This window comes from Muscardinus avellanarius, assembly GCF_963383645.1.
Source record: "Muscardinus avellanarius genome assembly, chromosome: 14".
Lineage (NCBI taxonomy): Eukaryota > Metazoa > Chordata > Mammalia > Rodentia > Gliridae > Muscardinus > Muscardinus avellanarius.
Genome location: NC_137800.1, coordinates 41170963 through 41193316, shown reverse-complemented (window position 1 = coordinate 41193316; position 22354 = coordinate 41170963). Strand labels below are relative to the sequence as shown.

Here is a 22354-nt window from a genome sequence, read left to right as displayed (position 1 = left end):
CTCACTCAGGTAGCTCTCTTCAGAATGATTCCCTGCAGAGCAGTGCTGACATTCACCCGATGTCTAATCCGGAGAAAAATCGTCACTCTGGACAGTCTAGAAGACTCCAAACTATGCCGCTGCTTAACCACCATGGACCTCATCGCCCTGGGGGTTGGGAGCACCCTGGGGGCTGGGGTTTATGTCCTCGCCGGGGAAGTGGCCAAGGCCGACTCCGGCCCCAGTATTGTGGTTTCCTTCCTCATCGCTGCCCTCGCGTCGGTCATGGCAGGCCTTTGCTATGCTGAATTTGGAGCCCGAGTGCCCAAGACTGGGTCTGCGTATCTGTACACTTACGTCACTGTTGGCGAGCTGTGGGCCTTCATCACTGGCTGGAATCTCATTCTATCTTATGTGATAGGTATCTCATTCTATCTTATGTGATAGGTCCCTCTAATGCTGAGAGGTAGCTCAGTGTACAGTCCTTGCCTAGCATGTGCAAGGCCTTCGGTTGAATCCCCAGCACCAAGGGGGAAAAAGAAAAATCTAAATTGGGTAGAATGGTATAAAAGCACTCCAGGTGAGAGGTCTGGCCATACAGGTGTGGAACATCATGAGTGGATGGCTTGATCCCGGTGTGTCTCATTTTCTCATCTCTAAAACATCTGCTCTTAAGCCAGGTGTAATGGCATATGCCTGTGATCCTAGTACTAGGGAGGGTGAGACAGGCTGATCACAAGTTCAAAGCCAGCCTTGGCAACTTAAAGAGGCTATCAGCAACTTTGTGAGATGACTATTTCCTAATAAAAAAATAATAATTCTGGAGTTATAATTCAAAGGTAGAATGCCCCTGGTTCCTATCCCCAGCACCACAAAAGCAAAACAAAAAAATCTAGTTAAAAATTCTGTGATTTCATTTCATCTCTGAATATGTTTCTCATTGGGTTTGAAAATTCCATTTAAAAATTATATTTTTATTGCAAATAAGGTGTCTTATTCCACAGTTATGAACTCAAATATTTGGTTACTATTGTATAATTACAAAATTATCAAATTAACTTTATAATGTCAAAAATTCCAATGTATGCAAACTCACCCATTTTACAGAGTAGAATGCAGTGATGTTATGTTAATTTTCTGCACATGTTCTGTGTTGGGGGCAGGTACCTCAAGTGTCGCAAGAGCATGGAGTGGCACCTTTGATGAACTTCTTAACAAACAGATTGGCCAGTTTTTCGGGACTTACTTCAGAATGAATTACACTGGCCTTGCAGAGTATCCAGACTTTTTTGCTGTGTGCCTTATATTACTCCTAGCAGGTAAGAAAACCAGTTATACCTTCCCCTATGAGCCAAATTGATCATCCCTGGTAAGTAGGTTACTACTGAATTTGGAACCTGATTTCACCAAACTAGGGGTATATATTCACCCATTGAGAGATGTCTGTGGCTTGTCAATAGCTGCAATCTCAATTCATTTTCTGTGATGGATTATGTTTCAAAATCCACTCTGAGCCAGGTGTGGTGGCGCACACTTGTAATCCCAGCATTTGGGATTACAAGAGGATTGCCTCAGCTACTTAACAAGGCCCTTCACAACTCAGTGAGACCCTGTTTCAAACATAAAAAGACTACAAAAGACTAGGGGTGTAGCCTGGAGGTGCAGTGACCCTGGGTTACAACCCCAGGACTGGAAAAAAAAAAACAACTCTGAATTGTGGGGAATGGTAGAAATAGCACTTCTGAGAAAAAGTCACCTGGCATGCACCGAATCATAGGATGAGAACATCGATTTTAATTGGAGGTTCGCAGAATGCAATGATGTTTCAGTAAGGAAGAATGTATAATTTCTTTGAATTGTCTCATCTTGTTCAAAGCAGCAAAGGCTCTTTGCAAACGTGCTATCTGTAGGAGACATTTTGGTCTTTTATCATGCCTTCATCATGTAGACATTATGGAGACTAACACACCTGGTACTGAAAATTTTCAGCTTTTTTTCTTCAGCTTTTATTGTTGGTAGTTTTGTAAATGCATTACGTATTCTGTGGTATGTGTGAAGTCTTCAAGTACACGCAATATAAAAACCTTCTGCCAAGCACAATAACACACAACATAAGAAAAACAGGCCTGGAAACATAAGTCAGGTCACAGAGGAATTCAAGATGGTAGCCTGCTTAATCCATGCTTATTATAATTGAGTTATCATTTATGATCAAGCACAAAACTCGAGATTAACTGGTAGCTCTTTCTTCCCCATAATATGAGACCTCAGATCTTAGAGCTACTTGGCTTCTCCACACTTTCTGTGTAGAAAAAGTTGAAAGCTATTGCTAACATTCAGCATGAGGTGGGCAATACCTTTTTTTATCAGTAGTAGCAACTGGTTTAGAAAGTCACACGAATTAAGAATAGGAGGGACCAGGTTTTCAATTTTCTAGCCTCAGCTACTTAGTGAGGCTCTCAACAACTTAGATCCTGTTTCCAAACAAAGTATAAAATAGGTCTGGGAGTATAGCCCAGAGGTAGAAAGCCCCTGTGTTCCACCCCCAGTACCACCAGAATAAATAAATAAATAAATAAATAAATAAATAAATAAATAAATAAGGCTGGGGTATAGCTCAGAGGTAGAATGCCCTTGGGTTGAATCCCCAGTATTAAATATATACATACATACACACACATACAAGGAAAGCATATGTGGTATTCAGATGAGATATTTATTGGTCTCTAATCTATTGATAGGGGGCCTCAGAGTAGAGAGGGCATGTGTAAGGAAGTTATGTGATGGAGGGTGGTGTGGAGATTGGGAAGAAGCAGGTAGGTTGTCATAACCCTTCATAGCAATCATTTACCAAGTAGTAAAACATAAAACACAAACACTCTTTTTCTTTTTCTTTTTTTTTTTCCCTCTTTTTTGTTTTTGGTGTGGTACTGGGGATTGAGCCAGTACCCCAGTGCCATTCTGCCTCTGAGCTATACCCTTAGCCCTATTTTATTTTTTATTTTGAAACAGGATCTAAGTTGCTAAGAGCCTCAATAAGTTGCTGAAGCTGACCTTAAACCTGCGATCCTCCTGTCTCCGCACCACAGTACTAGGATTATAGGCGTGTGCCACCATTCCCGGCTAAAACATAGACATTCTTTACTCTGTAATTCATACTGTATACCAGATGGGTTAAAGATACAAATATTATGAATATAATAATCATTTAAAAGTGAAAGTCGACAAAAACAAACACTTTTGTGTTAATGTTTGGTAAAATCTTATTAAAGGTAGGAACTAAAAAAGGAAATGTATACCTCATTCTGATAACTTTTTGACGCATATAATCAGCAGTAAAGTAGAAAGCAAATGATAGGGCTAGGTGTCGCTCAATGGTAGGGCACCTGCTTAGTATGCACAAGGCTCTATATTCTATCCCCAGCAACACACACACACACACACACACACACACACACACACACACACACACACGCAAGTAATAACCAAAGTATATGCTCTACATGACAGAGAGCTTATAGCATTAATATATAATAAATGTAAAATATAAAATCTATTATGAACAGAATACCCTCATAGAAAACATGAGCAAAACTTTAAATTAAAACTTAAATTGAGCCAAACTTTCTGTAGAATATTTTGACAATATTAACCAGAGCCTTGTGTAAAAGTACATATCCTGTGATACAGTATTAACTTATGAAAATTGCTATGAAGCAAAAATTAGAATGTTTAGAAAGATTTATAAAATGATTGTTAAAAAATGAAGAGTGATCTCACTGTCTATAAATAAGGGATTAAAGTATGGGCTCTCCATATAGTCAGTTATGTAGCTGTTAAAAACTAGGTTATAGCTGGATAGGGTGGTGCATGCTTATATTCCCAGTACTTGGGAGACTGATACAGGAGGATTGGAAGTTTAAGGCCAGACTCAGCAACTTAGTAATGCCCTTTGTAACTTAGTAAGACCTTGTTTCCAAATAAAAAGTAAAATAGGGTTGAGGGTATAGCTCAGGGGTAGAATGACCCTGGGTTCCTCCTCAGTAACACACACACACACACACACAAAACAACAACAAAAACAAAAAACAAAAACAGGGTTATCTATTTGTTGACATGGAAATATGTCTGGGTGTACATGTGCAAAATTCTGGAGGGGAGCTGAACGTGGTAGCGCACACTTGTAATCCCAGTACTTGGGAGGCTGAAACAGGAGGATCACACAGGTTCAAAGCCAGCCTCGGCTACCTAATGAGACTCTCAGAAACTTAGTGAGACCCTGTTTTCAAATAAAATATAAAAAATAGGTCTGGGAGTGTAGCCTGGAGGTAGAAAGCTCTTGGGTTCCACCCCCAGTACCACCAAAATAAATAAAAAGAATTCTGGAGTCCCGACCGCAGTTGATCCTTATACTCTTCCTTTATTCTGTATCTTTCAATGACTCGAATAGGATATTTTTACAATCTAAATATAAAATAAAGCTGTTGAAATAAGAATAAACTTAACAAGGAACTATTTTGGCATGACAGATTATTTTTTGTTTATGTGTTCAGTAAATACATGGCAGACATGTGACTGAGCTTTTATTTTTAAAAATCTTGTAACCATTAGGCTTAAAGTAGCTTTTTAGAACACCATTCCATTAAAATGAAATGTTACTTTATATCTCCTTACCATTGCTGGTAACAGCCAGCGTTACTAAACTTAGGTATTTCTTAGACAGTGTGGAATCTGATTATGAGCTCAGTCTGCCTCCAGGAATCAAATTGGTTTTATTCAAAGAAGATGCTTTTCACAATTGGGTGGTTAACTGGGTAAGAACTAGAAGTAGAATGGGTAAATGGGACTTAAGTATATGAACTGTGGTGTAATAACATTCTAAAGTCCGTATTTGCTCTAAAACGTCATTGCCTTTCCTATAGGAAAAATTAAAATACTTTTCCCCCACGTAGGTCTTTTATCTTTTGGAGTAAAAGAGTCTGCTTGGGTGAATAAATTCTTCACAGCTATCAATATCTTGGTTCTTCTCTTTGTCATGGTCGCTGGGTTTGTGAAAGGAAAAATGGCTAATTGGAAGATAAGTGAAGAGTTTCTCAAAAATATATCAGCAAGTGCCAGGTAAAATGGGTTTTCCTCCTTTCTTTCCCCCTGTGTTGCATTTTAAGGTAAACGTGAGCATTTCCCTAGAGCAGTGGATCTCGAACACTTCGCTTCTGAGAGCTTTCTGAGGGAGTGTTCTGTGTGAGACGCCCCTGCAGACCTATAGCTAGAGGTGTGCTTGCTGCCGAGCCACGGTGAGAAGCCACGCACCTGCCGGTTCCCACCCTCGACCTCTAACGTCTGCCCCAAATTTAGAGGAAGAACAAGGGCAGAGCCTAACCAGAGGAAGAACTTCACCCTGTTCCTCAACATGCTGACACCTCTAAATAACAATGAATATTTTAATATACTTTAATTGGTACATTGTAATTATATACCATAGCAAGAGTCACATATACATGCATGTATCTATCAGGTGACGTATTACCCTCCGCATCACACTTGCTCCCCCCCTTTCTGTACATGTCAGTGAGATTGGTAGTGATTCCTAAGTCAGAATACCATAGCAAAGCATGTATACTCATGTTCATTGCAGCAAATTCACAAATTATGGAGTCAACCTAGGTATCTGTCAACAGATGAATGGATAAAAAAAAGATGGCATATATACACAGTGGAATTTTACTAAGCCATAAAGAACAAAATTGTGCCATTTGCAGAAAAATGAATGGAGCTAGAGCATATTATGCTAAGTGAGACAGTGAGCATCAGAAAATCAAAGATCCGATATTTTATATGTGGAAACTAGAGAGGAAATAGGAAGCAGAAGAGACTACATAAATAAATAAGGAGAAGGACCAGTTGAATAGCGGGAAGGGATTGTGGGAAGGGATCAGGGGAAGATAAAAAGGAGGATGGAGGAAGGAAACAGTTTGCGTAATGTTATGAACAGTGAATATTTTTTATTCGTGTATACTTTAATTTTTTGTTTGGGACCACTATTCAGTTTCACTGCATTCTTTAAGGCCTTGTGTTTTGGAGAATGTTATTAGTTGCATTAGCAGAAATAAGACTACAAAAACAGCTGTTACATGGAGTAAGGTATATCTATATGCTTTCATATATATATAAACAAATACACAATATATATATGGGAAATATATATATATTATATATATTGTTTGTAGTCATTCTGAGAATAGAGAAATTAGTAGCCTCTGATTTTATACAGTTTTTACATATAATGGAATACTCAGTTTCAATATTAATAATAAAGCCTAGGGTATTTCATTTCATCTTTTCATCTCTCTTCCTGGATGAGTAGTCTGCTTTACTTTCTACTTCATAGTTGACCAATGGATTCGCATAGGAAAAAAGCAAAGTTTCTAGTTTTTGTCATAGAGCGTGACCCATACTGCTCGGACTCCTGCCTGCCTGTGGGTCCAGCCAGAGTGGGTCTGGGCCTTACTCGTTTGCTCTTGCTCAGCCTCTTGTTTGTTGAGTGTCATAGACTCCAAGGGCTATTGTGAGGGGCTCTACCATATTCCTTAGAATGGGGCAAGAGTAAGATTTGGGCTTTAGTTTTGCATTGAAGCCGATGAGTACAGTGGCCTTCCAAGGATGTGGTTTGAGACAAAGCACCAGAAGAGCAAGTTACATGAAAATGGCTCTCCGACACATTTGTTCTCTTCCTCAGCGAGCCACCTTCTGAAAATGGAACAAGTATCTACGGGGCTGGTGGCTTTATGCCTTACGGCTTTGCAGGAACCTTGGCTGGTGCCGCCACTTGCTTTTATGCCTTTGTGGGATTTGACTGCATTGCAACAACTGGTAAGAGCAGTGTCACTGCCCTCGGTTTCAGAAGGAAAGGTGTTCCTTTACCACAGGAGTAGCCATGTGTGGCAGCAGGAGGCCAAGAAAAGAGAAGGTTGGGAGGTGAGAAGGGTACTAGTTCCAGATCCTTCTGTGACACCTGCTGCATATGATTTTAAAAAGACACCTTGGGAAACCCTCTGAGCCTTAGTTTCTATATTGGTAAGATTGGGTGAATAGCCAGGCATGGTGTCACTGCCTGTAATCCCAGTACTTGGGAGGCTGAGACAAAAAGATCACAGGTTCAAGGCCAGCCTCAGAAACTTAGCAAGGCACTGTTTAAAAATAAAAAAGGTTTGATCTGGGCATGGTAGCACACGCTTATAATCCCAGCATTCGGGGAGGCTGAGACCGGAGGATCACAGTTCGCGGACAGTCTCAGCTACTTAGTGAAGCCCTCCGTAACATAGTGAGACCCTGTTTCAAAATAAAGAATAAAAAATAGGGCAGGGGGTGTAGCTCAGAGGTAGAATGCCCCTGAGTTCCATCCCCAGACCCACAAAAAAATAAAAAAATAAAAAGGTTTGGAGGTGTAGCTCAGAGGTAGAATTCCCCTGGATTCAGTTCCCAATACAAGGGAGGGAGGGAGAAATTTGGGTGAGCATTCTCTACCCCTCAGACAGTGTGACGAGCACATATGACAGATACTTTGCAAGGTACCAAATACTTTGTCATTGTTACTCATAATTACCATCCTTACTTTTTAAGTGACAGGAGCGCTGTTACTTCCAGATGATTATCTTCCCAGACTGTCTTCTCTTTAATCAGACAAAACATATTGGCTGATTCTCTTATAGCAAATTACTCATGTCAGAGTGACTCTCTACATGCTTCCTCTGGGCTCTTATCATTGCATGGCCTTATCATGATGATTGACCATGTTTTAATACTTGAATACCAGATATTATAAGAAGGATAGAGTATTCTATTTTTTTTTTTTTTTGTGGTACTGGGGTTCCTGGAAGCCCTTCTACCTCCGGGCTACACTCCCAGAGCTATTTTATATTTTTATTTAGAAACAGGGTCTCAAGCCAGCACGGCTGGCTTCGAACCTGCGCAATCCTCCTGTCTCTGCCTCCCAAGCGCGGGGATTACAAGCGTGCGCCACCACGCCCCGCTGAGTGTTCTATTTTTTAACAATCAAAACTAGAGTTTCATGTGAACAGAAGAAATAAATTTAGCTAAAGAGTGCCATGCCAGTCACTTAATCTCTATGGATGAATCCTTTTCCAAATGGATTAAGAATGCTGTTCTTTCCTTTAACTCTTGAGAGTGCTGAGAAGGTCTTTTTTTTTTTTTCTGGAGATATGAAAGATCTCTTCTCTTCTTCCTCTAGAAACTGGGTTTTTATGTCATAGCAAAGTACTTTCAAGAAAAGAGGAGATATTTTGTGTAAAACAGATGGTTTGAACTCAGAAAACAGAAGGGAAAAAGCAAAGTAGAGTTACCGTGAGAACAGGAAGACTGCTACACACTGCTCTTTACTTATTAATGATTTATTAAACATGCACATCTTTTGTTTGCATTTCCTTAGGTGAAGAAGTTCGGAATCCCCAGAAAGCTATTCCTATTGGAATAGTGACGTCTTTGCTTGTTTGCTTTATGGCTTATTTTGGGGTCTCTGCAGCTTTGACTCTTATGATGCCATACTACCTCCTTGATGAGAAAAGCCCCCTTCCTGTAGCCTTTGAGTACGTCGGATGGGGTCCTGCCAAGTATGTCGTTGCAGCGGGCTCCCTCTGCGCTCTGTCAACGAGGTATGCCGCCTTGCCTTTGGAGCAGGGCTCTGTGGGTTCCTGCAAAGTCTAGTCCATGTCTAAAAAATTGCTATTGTATGTTCTAAAAATATCCTAACTTGAGGAACATATTATGCAGCTATGTGCTCTCACTGAATGGTTTGCTCAGAATTGCCATATAAATATCACAAGTGATTAAAAAAAACCAGCTTTCCTTCCATCAGTTGAGATTCATTTTTCCAAACTGATGATGGTGCACACTCGCCTCAAAATATATATGGCATTGACACACACAAATATGTGTCATGCGTGTTCATACATGTATGTATGTACATATTATAAAACTTGAGGACGCTTTTACTAGTGTGTGTCTCTGCTGGTTTCGGTGTTCCTGGCAGTGCTTGGGACAGTCTGAGACTGTACGCAGACTTGACATTTTCTGCTGGTTTTTAAAGTAATAATGAGTCTGTGGGTGGAAGCTATATGTGTCATTTAAAAAAATGATACTTGTGCCGGGCGTGGTGGCGCACGCTTGTAATCCCCGCGCTTGGGAGGCAGAGACAGGAGGATCACGCAGGTTCGAAGCCAGCCGCACACGCTGGCTTAGGAGACCCTGTTGCCAAATAAAAATGTAAAAATAGGTCTGGGAGTGTAGCCCAGAGGTAGAAGGGCTTCCAGGAACCTCAGTACCACCAAAAAAGAAAAAAAAAAAAAAATACTTGAGCCGGGCATGGTGGCGCTCACTTGTAATCCCAGCATTTGGAAGGCTGAGACCGGAGGATCGCGGTTTGTGGACAGCCTTAGCTGCTTAGTGAGGCCCTCTGCAACTCAGTGACTGCAACTCAGTGAGACCCTGTTTCAAAATAAAGAATAAAAAATTGGGCAGGGGGTGTAGTTTGGAGGTCAAATGCCCTTGGGTTCCATCCCCAGACCCGCAAAAAAAAAAAAAAAAAAAAAAAGATACTTGAGAGGCTGAGACAAGAGGATCACAGGTTCAAAGACAGCATCAGCAATGCAGTGAGACTCAGCAACCTAGTGAAACCCTGCTTCACAAAATAAGCAAACAAAACAATTTAAAAAGGGCTTGGGGGGTATAGCTTGGAGGTAAAATGCCCCTGGGTTCAATCCCAAGTACTACAAACAAACTTATGTGTGTATGATGTGCTTTTTTGCTGTGAACACAGACTTTTTCCTTTTATCACCAATCAAAATGAATTTGCTCTAGAAATAAAAAATACCATTCTCAAATTAAAGGGGAAAATTCTCATATTTATATGAAATGAAAAGGGTATTCAAATCACAGATGGCTACATTTAATATACTAGCCATTTTAATGTACTTTAGAACTCAGTTCTGGGTTTTGTAAGTTATTCACGTTCTAATTAGTATGTGATCATAAGTAAGATATTTTATTTTAGTACTGTACTACACTGTGCTATAGAATATTTTCACAAAGAGAAAATCTTTTTTCCTGGTCACTAATAATTTAAAGTGAAAACAATTTTGTCAAAGTCTAAAATTAGAAAAAGAACTTTTGTAATTTTTAACTTCATTTTAACTTTATTTTTCTCTCAAAATTTCTTTTATCGACAAGATAATATTAAGTAGCAATTGGGAATTACCCCTGTAGTCTGGGCACAGTGGTTCCTGCCTATAGTTCCAACTACTGAGGAGGCAGAGACAAGAGAATTGCTCAAACCCAGGAGTTCAAGGCCAGCCTTGAACAAAAAAGAAATTACTCCTGTGGGTTTCTTAGCCATCTACTAGTGCTGAGGTTTATTTTATTTTTATTTTTATTTTTTTGTGGGTCTGGGGATGGAACCTAGGGGCATTCGACCTCCTGCCCTGTTTTGTATTTTTATTTTGAAACAGGGTCTCACTAAGTTGCAGAGGGCCTCACTAAGTAGCTGAGGCTGTCCACAAACTGCAATCCTTCTGTCTCAGCCTCCCGAATGCTGGGATTACAAGTGTGCACCACCACACCTAGCTAAGGGTCAATTTTTAAGAACTTCAAATAGTTTCAGAACTCTGAACTGTGAAGATACTGTGCCACCATGGTCTTAGAAAGGGTGGACAGAAATTCATTCATGACTAAGCTTAGGCTACTTTTATTGAGAGAGAGAATATGAGTGTGTGTGTGTGTGTGTGTGTGTGTGTGTGGTACTGGGGTTTCTGGAAACCCTTCTACCTCCGGGCTACACTCCCAGACCCATTTTATATTTTTATTTGGAAACAGGGTCTCTTAAGCCAGGCTGTTGGCTTCGAACCTGCGCGATCCTCCTGTCTCCGCCTCCCAAGAGCAGGGATTACAAGCGTGCACCACCATGCCCGGCTTACTTGTGTTTTTTTTTTTTTAATGCTAATTTTTATAGCTAAATCATGTATTTGGAATGATGCAGCCAAAACCAAGTAATTGGAAATATCTTCAGCAAAATTGTCTTATTAAACTTAACTTTTACTAACTTTTAATTGTGGCTACTTCTCTGTACTATATTTGCAATAAGTTGAATTCTTTTTAACCTTACTCTACCTTGATTATATTAAGATATTGGGAGTTATTGTTAATTTGGTCAAAGTTTGGCATATAAATGAAAATTTATGGCACCAAAATATGTAATTATTGAGTAAATGAGGTGACTGTCACTATGAAATAAAATTACCTAATCTCTTCTTTAATAACATATTAATTTAGGAATTTTAATTTTTAAATTGTTGCCACTAAAATATCTTAATGATATTGATTTTTTTGCAATATCTAATTGTTTTGTAGTAATTCGGTAATAATCATGAGCCTTACAAATGACTTGCAATATTATTTTTGGTTTGATAATTTGGTTTGGTAAATGATGCCTGCAACAGAATAATGAGTAGCATGATGGTCAATATTGGTCAGTATTTTTATATGCCCAGTCATAGTTCAATTTAAAAATAATATGACTTCATAATCACAGCTGCCATGATGTTTGTCATGCTGATTTTTATATGGTTGTTTTGTTTTGGTTCTGGGGTATAATCTTGCATGGATGTGTTTGCCATACTGCATGTCTTTGCTTTTTATTCAGTCTTCTTGGATCCATTTTCCCAATGCCTCGTGTAATCTATGCTATGGCGGAGGATGGGTTGCTTTTCAAATGTCTAGCTCAAATCAATTCCAAAACGAAGACACCAATAATTGCTACTTTATCATCGGGTGCAGTGGCAGGTGAGAGAGACCTGACTTTTATTAAGAAAAGGGGGATCTTTTTCATCAAGAACTCTGAAAACAATAAAATTAGGTGGTCTTTCATTTTGATTGACATGAAGTTTAATAACTTTTTGTGGCTATTTCCTATTTTGAATTTTTTGGTCCTGCATAATCAATGTCTCCAGTCTTTACCTGTGTATATACTTTTCTAGGATAATAGTTAACTCATATGTGGATTATGAATTTTTCTGTTCTAGTCTTCTGGGCTCTATGTTTCCTTTACCCCGCATTCTGTTTGCCATGGCCCGCGATGGTTTACTGTTTAGATTTCTTGCCAGAGTGAGTAAGAGGCAGTCACCAGTTGCTGCCACGTTGACTGCAGGGGTCATTTCTGGTAAGCTTTACAAACATGGGCTTCTTCAACACTGGACTGGAACACTGTGTGCACATGCATGGATTTACAAAGAGGGTTTGCATGCTGTGCATGTAAGTTAAAAACAAAATCAGGGATAAATCCATGTATGAGCATTGAGATTAACACCTGAAAATTGAGGTGGTGGTGGTGGTATACTGAAATTCATTTTTAACTGATCCTTTGAGATTTTTTAATTGTCATTATTTTAACTATTTGGGCTTCTAACAAATGTGCAAAGGTTTGTACTGGTTCTTTAGGTAATGGGTACACTTTTCTGATTGATTAATAAACACATACAATTCTACTCTTGACACAAAATTTTTATTGAAGAGTAATTACTTAATTTTGGAAATATTAGTTTAAAAATGATTATGTAGAATATTTGGCAAGTTAAACATTACTCTTTAATCAAGTATGAGATATGTCATATATAACCTATAGTTGGCCATTGTACTCACCACTCTCAGTACTGTGGGTACCATAGTTCTGTAATACTTAATATCCTCTAACTCCCTTAGGAATCTAGTCCTTTCAACAGTTTGAATATGTAAGCTATGTCCAGAAAATACAGGTTACCTATATTTTGGCAAGTCTTAGTGTCCATGTAAAATGCCTTTGACCAGATTCTTATTCAGGCAGAAGCTTTCAGAGAGATTCTATAGATTGAGAATGGCCTTAAAAGTACTATTATAGGAAGGAAGCAAGGGAAATATATGAGCAAGGCTTATAGATATATAAAATGATAGGATCTTGGCTGCGGAAATTCAAATGAAAAAGATAATTTTGTTGAGATTCTAAAGTGTTGGAAAATTTGGTCAGAGAATGTTAATGTTTCATTATGTATGAAGCAGATCTCCTCCCAGGGTCAGAAAGTACTTGCCTAAATAGCATTCTGCCTTCAAGCGATACCCCCAGCCCTGTTTTTTATTTTTTATTTTTTAAAACAGGGTCTCACTGAGTTGCAAAGGGCCTAAGTAGCTGAGGCTGTCTGTGAACTGTGATCCTCCTGTCTCAGCCTCCCAGATGCTGGGATTACAAGTGTGAGCCACCATGCCCAGCTTGCAAACACTTTCTAATCAATCTTATTCTTGGTAAAACATATGTTGGAAAGTTACTTTTCCAGCCTTAGATTTCAGTTCCCATAAAATGAACATTGTGCTAGATGACCTAAATCCAATTTTATTATAAGTGTGTTATAATATTAAATCTAATTCATAAATACTGCTTGACAAAGGATCACACATTTCATTTAATCCCTAGGGTATTTTATTCGTCCAAGTAAAAGTCTTTCTCACTCATAAATCTACTTTGTATTTAGAACTTTAAAGATAATTTATTCTTTTCACTTGGAATAATGTAATTCAGCAATATAGTAAGATATTGAAATTAATAATTAAAAGATAACTATAATAAAAGGCTTCTTTTAAAGTTATAAAATAGTACAATTTTGTTATTTTCTACTTCCACACCTGACTTGATTTGTTTCTAAATCAGAGAGCTTAGGTGGATAGTCATTTTTCCTCTCTTAGCTACCTTCTTTGGCTCTCTGTGATCCTTACAAAACATACTATCATTAAGTGAACCAGCAATGAAGAGTGTTCAAAGTGAATCATACAGTGTTTTAAAACAGATGGTGATATGATAGAAGAAATGTAGGGATATTGGTTTAGGAATAACTCTCCCTCAACCTAGTGATTATAGCCTTGCTATGTTAACCTGTTTGTAATATGGAAATAATCCTATTAGGTCAAACCATCAGCAATTGCTGGTTTTTTTTTTTTTCAAAATAGTCAAATACCAGCCATTTTATGTAACTAAACTGAAATAATTTCCTCTGTCTTGTAGGATCACTAAATTAAAGATAAAATGAGATCTTAGAGATATAAAATGTGTGGAGGTCTGGAACACCATATAAATGGAATATGGAGTTATCTACCTACTAAATAGGAACTGTTATGTGATAAATTCAAGTTAATATTAAAGTACACTTTATCTTTTAATATTATTGGGATTTGATATGCAGGATTTTAAACTGATACCTTATATCTAACTAATCTACCTGGAATATGTGGCTTTAATCAAGTCAGAATTTCATCTGTGTCAGAAATGTTATATAATTGAGCATTATTATATTTAATGTCAGATTATTTAAAAGTTTTTGAGTTGTATATAACTTGAAGCATATGGAAATTAAAGATGTATATATGAAAATATAAGTTGTATGTAACTTGAAGCATATGGAAATTAAAGTTATTTTATAAGCTCTGTCGTGAAAATTCTCTGAAATTTTTAATGATTTTTAAAAAGTGAGCTAGTTAATATTTGCTAGCAGTGTTTTTAGTCTGAGACATCATGGGGCAGTATTCTGTCATATAGTATTTTGACTCTTTGTTAGGACAAATAATGTTGTAAATAGTCAAAATAAATGTGTTTTGTGCTTGCTAGAGAACTGAGGGCTTTTGAGGTCTTATCAGCAGTTTGTATGACCTGCGAACTGTGAGAAATATATTTTCTATAATTTGACTTGTTGATAGTGAAACAAGAAAGTGTTAGTCATTTGCCCTGACTTGAAACTGATGAACTGTGTGGAGTTTAATCAGAGGCCATTGGCTTTACCTTCCTTTTCTTCTTTCCCCACTAGCTGTGATGGCCTTTCTTTTTGACCTGAAGGCACTGGTGGACATGATGTCCATTGGCACCCTTATGGCCTACTCTCTGGTCGCAGCCTGTGTGCTCATCCTCAGGTGAGTTTACACTGGTTCTGAAAGGTGTGTGCCAGGTGGGGCTCAAGGAGTGCAAGGAATGAGGGCTCACCACCCTTGTCTTCAGGGAGCTAGCAGTGTGACCAAGGTGAGAGGCATGCCCATTAATAAACATCACTGTAAAGCCGGGCGTGGTGGCGCATGCTTGTAATCCCCGCGCTTGGGAGGAGAGACAGGAGGATCATGCAGGTTCGAAGCCAGCCATGCTGGCTTTAAGAGACCCTGTTTCCAAGTAAAAATATAAAAAAAAATAGGTCTGGGAGTGTATCCCAGAAGTAGAAGGGTTTCCAGGAACCCTAGTACCACCAAACAACAACAACAACAACAACAAACATTACTGTAAAGTTTAAGAAGCACAGTTGGTCTTTAGCCAAAAATTAAATACAATTTGATCATAGGTTGGCCCAATCTGCATGTCAACTTCTTATAATGTACACACTTAAAAGTGCTATATTTTTATCTCAATAATGCAGTACTAAAATTCAGTACTAAAAATTTAATAAAGCCAGGCATGGTGGTACTTGTGTGTAATCCTAGTACTTGGATGGCTGAGACAAGAGGATCACAGGTTCAACATCAACCTCAGCAACTTAGGCCCTTCACAACTTAGTGAGACCCTGTTTCAAATAAAAAATAAAATAAGTCTAGAGGGTATAACACAGAGATAGAACTCCTGGGTTCAATCCTAAGTACCACACACAAAACAAAATTAATCAAAGATGCACACTCAGATAGATGTAAAGAATATATATGGACAAGGTAAAGAGGGAAAATGCTATTACAGTATCAATAGGAAAATGGTAAAATGAGGGTACCTCTGTTCTACAGCAACTAAAATGACATTTAATTGTATGGATAAATATTGTAGTTTCAGGATACAAAGCTATATATAGCACCTGAACTTATTTAAATAATAAGATAAATTTAAATGAAGAAATTATACACACACACACACACACACACACACACACACACACACACACATTTATTCCTGGATGAAATTGTACCAAAATGCTAACAGTGATTGACACTGAGTAGTGGTGTTAGGAGTGGATTTGATTTATTTCTGCATACTTTTGTGCATTTTTTTCAGTAAGCTTATTTTTTTATATGGAGAGAAAATGTTATTTTCTAAATTAAGCAAAAACTGCTCAGAAGAGGCCACACTGGGGAGCCTGGGGCAGATATTAGGAGGTGAAGCAGGCAGATTCAAGCTTCCTGACACAAGGTATAGAGGAAGAAGGGACAAGGATTCCTCTGGCTCAGTCCAGGCAGACTCCTCGAGCAGCCGTTCTGCCACCCCTCGCCCTGTGCATGCCATTTCCCCCTTACTATCACACCCTCTTTGTTAGATGTCTCACTTAGGAGTTTGAAGTCTTTCACTTGGGCCACCAAGTATCTGTTTGAGAATAAAGACATTTTTATCTGGGGACAGGTACCAGCCCGGTTTGTGTTATGAGCAGCCCAAATATTCCCCTGAGAAAGAAGGTCTGGGATCGTGTGCCAACGCAGCCTTGAAAAGTGAGTCCCAGGTCACCATGCTGCAAGGACAGGGCTTCAGCCTGCGCACCCTCTTCAGCCCCTCTGCTCTGCCGACACGGCAGTCAGCTTCTCTCGTGAGCTTTCTCGTAGGACTCCTGGGTAAGTCTTCTTGACCACATGTGTTGTAAAGATCAGGCTGGTGTGTATAGGTCAAACCAGTATGACGTGAAAAAGAGAAAGGGCTTCACTTTGCCATGGAACATGTTAGTTAGAATTCAGCTTGAGTCTTAAAATTTTCACCTACAGAGGCACTAATAGTTGATATTGTTTACATTAGGATAAAATTTTCAGAAAAAAATCCCCTAAGATAAAAGTGACAGAGGGGCAAACTGACACAAGGCATTAGCTGGTAGGATCCTTTCTAGTTGTCAGGCCAAGGACACCCAACAGTAGAACTGGAACCCAGTGGGATTGGCAGGCAATATTGAAAATGTGTGTTTGCACATTCACAGTTACATAATCAGCCATATTTTCAGCAACATTTATTGAGCATCATCTGTGTGCCAGGCACTTTGCTGGGTGCTTGGGATGTTCAGAAAGATGTCCCTTGCTGTCATAAGGCTTTATAGTGCAAGCCCATTGGTGACAAAGTAGAAAAGAAATAACAGGTTGCTCTTAGAGCAAATAGGAGAAGCCTTTAATGTAGTCCTGATGATCAAAAGTAGAGTGATAGCCCTGCATGGTGGCACATGCTCAGAAGTCCCAGTACTTGGGAGGCTGAGACAGGAGGATCGTAGTTTCAAGGACAGCTTCAGCAACATAGCAAAACTCTCAAAAACCTAGCAAGACTCAGAACAAAAAATAAAAAGGGGCAAAAATGTAACTCAGAGGTAGAATGCCCTGGGTTCAAGCGCTAGTACTGAACATGTGCACAAAAGGTACGGTAATGCCATTACCTGAAACAGGGAGAAAAAGTACAGGTCATATGATATTATTTGTGTACATTGGTAATTTGTGTTTATAGTAGCTTGAAATAGAAAAACATACTATTTTTCATTTGAGAAAAGGAAGCTATCTACCCCCAACAGCATCCCATCAGTCTATGTGATCTAGTCCTCAAGTAGCTAATGAAACCCAGATGGCATATGGGCAGAGGAAGCAAGATGGGAGCGCCAGGTGGGAAGATTGGCATCTAAGAATACTGTAATGAGGAAATAAGCAGCATTTAAGTCAGTGAAATCAACCATCTCTTTTCACAATGAAAAAGAAGAAAGGGTGAAGTGAAGAATGTATTTGGCAAGGCAGATACAGAAAGAACATGATGCTGTATCAGAAGAGACTGTTGGGACTGAGGAAGCTGAATAGAGTGGGTGCGCTGACTTCGTGTCCTGCACTTACCACCTTTGCAGCGTTCCTCATCTTGGGCCTGAGCATCTTGACCACCTATGGAGTTGAGGCCATTGCCAGGCTGGAAGCCTGGAGCCTCTCTCTTCTCTCGCTGTTTCTCATTCTCTGCATCGCCGTAGTTTTCACCATTTGGAGGCAGCCGCAAAATCAACAGAAAGTAGCCTTTATGGTATGTGTGGCAAGGATTAGAGATCCTAAATATTATTTGCACTTTCTCTGTTAATTTTGTGAGTTATTTATTTAAAAATAAAAAAGCTTAACAAAGTTAACCAGTGAACAAGGAGGATGGAGTACTTTGACGTGTCTCTTCTTGTCGCAGCACTCTCTGCACTGCCTGTCTTGCCCTTCTTCTCAAAATTCCAGAATGCTCCCATAGCAAGATTGTTCTATATAGTAGCAAACATTTTTTGTTAAATAAGTTGTAATATCAGAAAAATAGTTGGAATATTTTATTTGTAGAACTTTAGAGCCCTCTCAGGAGGATTTATTCCCACCAAGAAACCCTTCCCAAACTGACTCCCAAACCCAGTTGTTTCTTGGTAGTGATGCAGGTGTTACTGGGTTTAATAAATCCATTGCTGTGAGCTTCAGCAAATAGTCTAAAGTGTGACTCACCTGAAGTAGTCTCCAGGATAATGCAGGTTTTGTTCAGATTGTCCACTTTATGAGAATATAAGCCACTGATGCAATATGAAAGTATGTATATCAGATGAATTGCCATGACCTTGAAACAATTTGGGGGATATTCTTTCAAAATGGGAGCATATCCAAAGGGATGTCTTTTTCCTGTTAGGTTCCATTCTTGCCATTTTTGCCAGCATTCAGCATCCTTGTGAACATTTACCTGATGGTCCAGTTGAGTGCAGATACGTGGGTCAGATTCAGCATTTGGATGGCACTTGGTAAGTCTTCCAGTGCACTGGTTCACTTTCTGAACTTTTGTTTTCTTGCCATCATCTCTCTCTGATCATCAGCCATGATCAAAGACTATATCCTTTCTACCTCTCTAGAATAAAGTTTTTTTTTAAATATATTTATGTCTGTTTGTTTGTTTTTAGTTTCTTTCTGTTCCAGTTCTTAGAATTTCTGAGTGCTTGCTTTCCCAGATATTTTCAGATAACTTTTTTTTTTAAGTACTGGGGATGGACACAGAGCTTCACACGTGCTGGTGTGACACGCACTGTACCACTGAGCTTTCCCTTTATCTTCTCAGATACCTTTTGTAATTCAAGTTTTGTAGAAATCTCGGAGAACCACTTAGTTCTATTCTATGACTTGAAGATGAAAAAAAATGAAGCCCCCCCCAAATATATTATATTAGGTCAAAATTTTCACCCAGTTTTCTAAAATACAACTAAACACAGCAAAATATGTGCATATATGTAACTAACAACATTATGAGAATACCTAAAACATTACCTCCTGTCCCCACAAAGTCAGTGTGACAGTTAATTGACAGTTGTTTCATACGTAGCTCTTGAGCTGTCTTGGTGATACTGACATGTGGACTTTGTTCACATAGAACATGCTTTCCTTGCCAACATGGTGGCACATACTTGTAATCCCAGTACTTGGGAAGTTGAGACAGGAGGAGTGCAGGTTTAAGAACAGCCTTAGCAACTTAGATTCTCAGCAACCTAGTGAGACCTTCTTTAAAAAAAAAAAAAATTAGGCCGGGCGTGGTAGCGCACGCTTGTAATCTCCGTGTTTGGGAGGCGGAAACAGGAGGATCGGGCAGGTTCGAAGCCAGTCGCGCTGGCTTAAGAAACCCTGTTTCCAAGTAAAAAATATAAAAATAGGTCTGGGAGTGTAGCCTGGAGGTAGAAGGGTTTCCAGGAACTCCAGTACCACCAAAAAAAAAAAAAAATTAAAAAGACCTAGGATGTAACTTGGAGGTAGAAAGCCCCTGGGTTCAATCCCTTGTCTGTCTGTCTCTCTTTCTCTCTGTCTGTCTCTCTGTCTCTCTCTGTCTGTCTCTCTCTCTCTCTCTCTCACACACACACACACACACACCATGCTTCCCTCCTGCCTGTGACTGTGATAATCTACCATGCATATTTAGGATTTGAGTCTTTATCTCACATAACATTTTGTTTAAAACATTTTGTTTAAAAATTATATTTAAAATATAATAAAATTATAATAAAATTATATTTAAATATAATTTTTCCTCATAAATATTGCCTTAAAACATTTGTTGAGAAAAATATATATTCTTTAAAGTGTGGTTGTCAAAAATGAAGATGCACATTCTATCAGGAAATCACTTATAGAGAATTTCTGCAGCATATCTCTTATCTACATCCCATTCTGTATATACATACTTATATTGGTGCATTATAGTCTCACATCATGATGTAGTTGATAGTGATGGTGACATACATGCACAAAGCACTTGGCAAGTGTTCCCTGGCTCCCTTTCTATTCTCCCCTTCCCCACCGAGATAGTGTTTTAATACCCATTGAGTATTGAGATAAAATAGTACAGAAAGAGAAAGGAAAAAAACATATTAAGCTCTATAGTAAATTTCTAATATTATTTCCTGACATGCCTAAAACATTGATATTTTTTCTCCTCCAAAAGGTTTCCTGATTTACTTTGCTTATGGCATTAGACACAGCCTGGAAGGTCACCCGAAGGATGAGGAAGATGATGAAGATGCCTATTCCAACAACATTAATGCAACTGCAGGAGAAAAATCTGCCATGCAAGCAAGCGACCCTCACCAAAGAAATCTCAGTTTACCTTTCATATTCCATGAAAAGACAAGTGAATGCTAATGCTTGCAGGAACAGAGCTTGCCCACAGTCTTAACATGCGTATCTCACAAGAGTAAACTGAGGCAGGATGTATCACTGTGCTAGGTTGTCATGGGTTTGCTGCATACATAGTTCACCCTAATTCATACTTACTTAACTGCACAGCATCTCCCCACATGATGAATTATGTTCCTGGGGATACCTCCTCAGCTCTCTTCAGTAATGAATACTAAAACAGTGTTGCATATCTGTGTATATGTATGTTTGGGAACATGAATATGAAAAGTTAGTTGGTGTTTCACTATTATTTTATTACATCACACCAGTGTTGTCATAGTGGTGGCATATACTACACATACTGAAATCAAGATAAATCACTAAGTACAGGAGCGTTTTGTATTTGCCCTGTGTGGATAGGGAAATCATGATTGTTTTTCCTTATTAGGTTTTATTATTGTCCATTTAGACATGCCAAAAATAGTTACCCATAGTGATTTTTTTAGTGGTCAGGGGCAAGAAGATAAAGATTTAGCTTTTCTATGAGTTATAAATGCCAACAGTGGGTTTAGTACAATTTTTTCTCCTATGTGTATGGTAGTTTGCTAAAACTTCAGCCAGTTGGAGTATTGGCTTCTGCTGTTCTACACAAGATAGAGTGGCATCCCAGGTCACCACATTTGGAACTCCTGTCTTCTTTGAGAGCTGTGGTCCTTAGATACGAGGCCTTCTCCTGTTGTGAATGACGTGCCCCTCACCCCAGTTGGGCTGCCAGAGGTACCGTGATCTGCCTGGGCCTCTGGAAGCTATAGGGAGATGGTGGTTTCCATATGCTGAAAGCTGGGATGAGTGGTCGTGATGAGAATGTGTTTTGAAAAATCACATTTTCAAACAAACATTTGCTTGGATAGACACCAGACATTATTTTTCTAAAAGGTCACTTAAAATAATCTAGTAGTATCCCCCAAATCTACAGTGAGTAGAATGATTCATACATTTTCCCATTACTTAATATCTAATTACAGTTACAGGTTTTTAACCTCATCAGGTACAGAATTCACTCTTTTATTTCTGTTATTTTGTCTAATCCTAGATCTAAGGGGATAAAGTAGCAAATTCTGTCTTCACAATACCCAAAAGGGAAAAAGATAGAGAAATATAAGAGATAATTCACTTCTGATTTGAAAGTGCCTATTCAGATAGTAAAGGGCATTTGACCCAATTTAAAGGGTTCAGATCTAATTGCTTCTGATGTTTCTTTTGGAAACATTTAGGGTTGTTTTTCTCCCCTCCCTTCCTGTATAATTCATTTAGCACTTTTTATTTCATTTGCTTTTAAATGACTACACTAAATTTATTAACAAAAGTTTCAATATTGTATAGTAACCCATAAATGAGTGGGAAATTATTTTGGTTAAGAATGATTGTTTAAAACTTCAAACTAAAAAATTAACCAAAGTGAATTAAAGCTATAGAAACATATTACCTTTGTATATGAATAAATTTGTACATGTAAAATTCTCTAATTGCTATAGTTTGCTTTATAGGGTCCTCTAATAGAAGATTATGTATCTTCAGTGTGCTCTGCTCCTCATGAATTATTTTTGTACAGGTAATAAGCGCATTAGATGAGGCACTTCCTGCTGGTTATGTGCCAGGATACCATGGTGTTACCAAGCGTGTTAGTTGGTCTGCCTCACCCAAAGGCAAGGGACACGTT

The 22354-nt window shown here is 38.7% G+C and overlaps 1 protein-coding gene across 2 annotated transcripts; it reads left to right on the top strand.

Annotated features, from left to right (window-relative positions):
* SLC7A2 (solute carrier family 7 member 2) lies at positions 1-20658 on the top strand (the record flags this gene model as incomplete). 2 transcript variants are annotated; one of them, XM_080710135.1, is made up of 11 exons in its annotated part: positions 1-400; positions 1143-1298; positions 4932-5097; positions 6716-6849; positions 8426-8648; positions 11690-11829; positions 14868-14970; positions 16424-16629; positions 17880-18046; positions 18671-18779; positions 20462-20658. In XM_080710135.1, 11 exons carry the CDS (start codon positions 25-27, stop codon positions 20656-20658), a joined length of 1977 nt encoding a protein of 658 aa, XP_080566261.1. The 2 variants fall into 2 exon arrangements, with proteins under 2 accessions (XP_080566261.1, XP_080566260.1); XM_080710134.1 differs by lacking the exon at positions 11690-11829 and adding an exon at positions 12069-12205 and having other exon boundaries at positions 25-400.
* Between the last annotated feature and the right edge of the window lie 1696 nt (positions 20659-22354).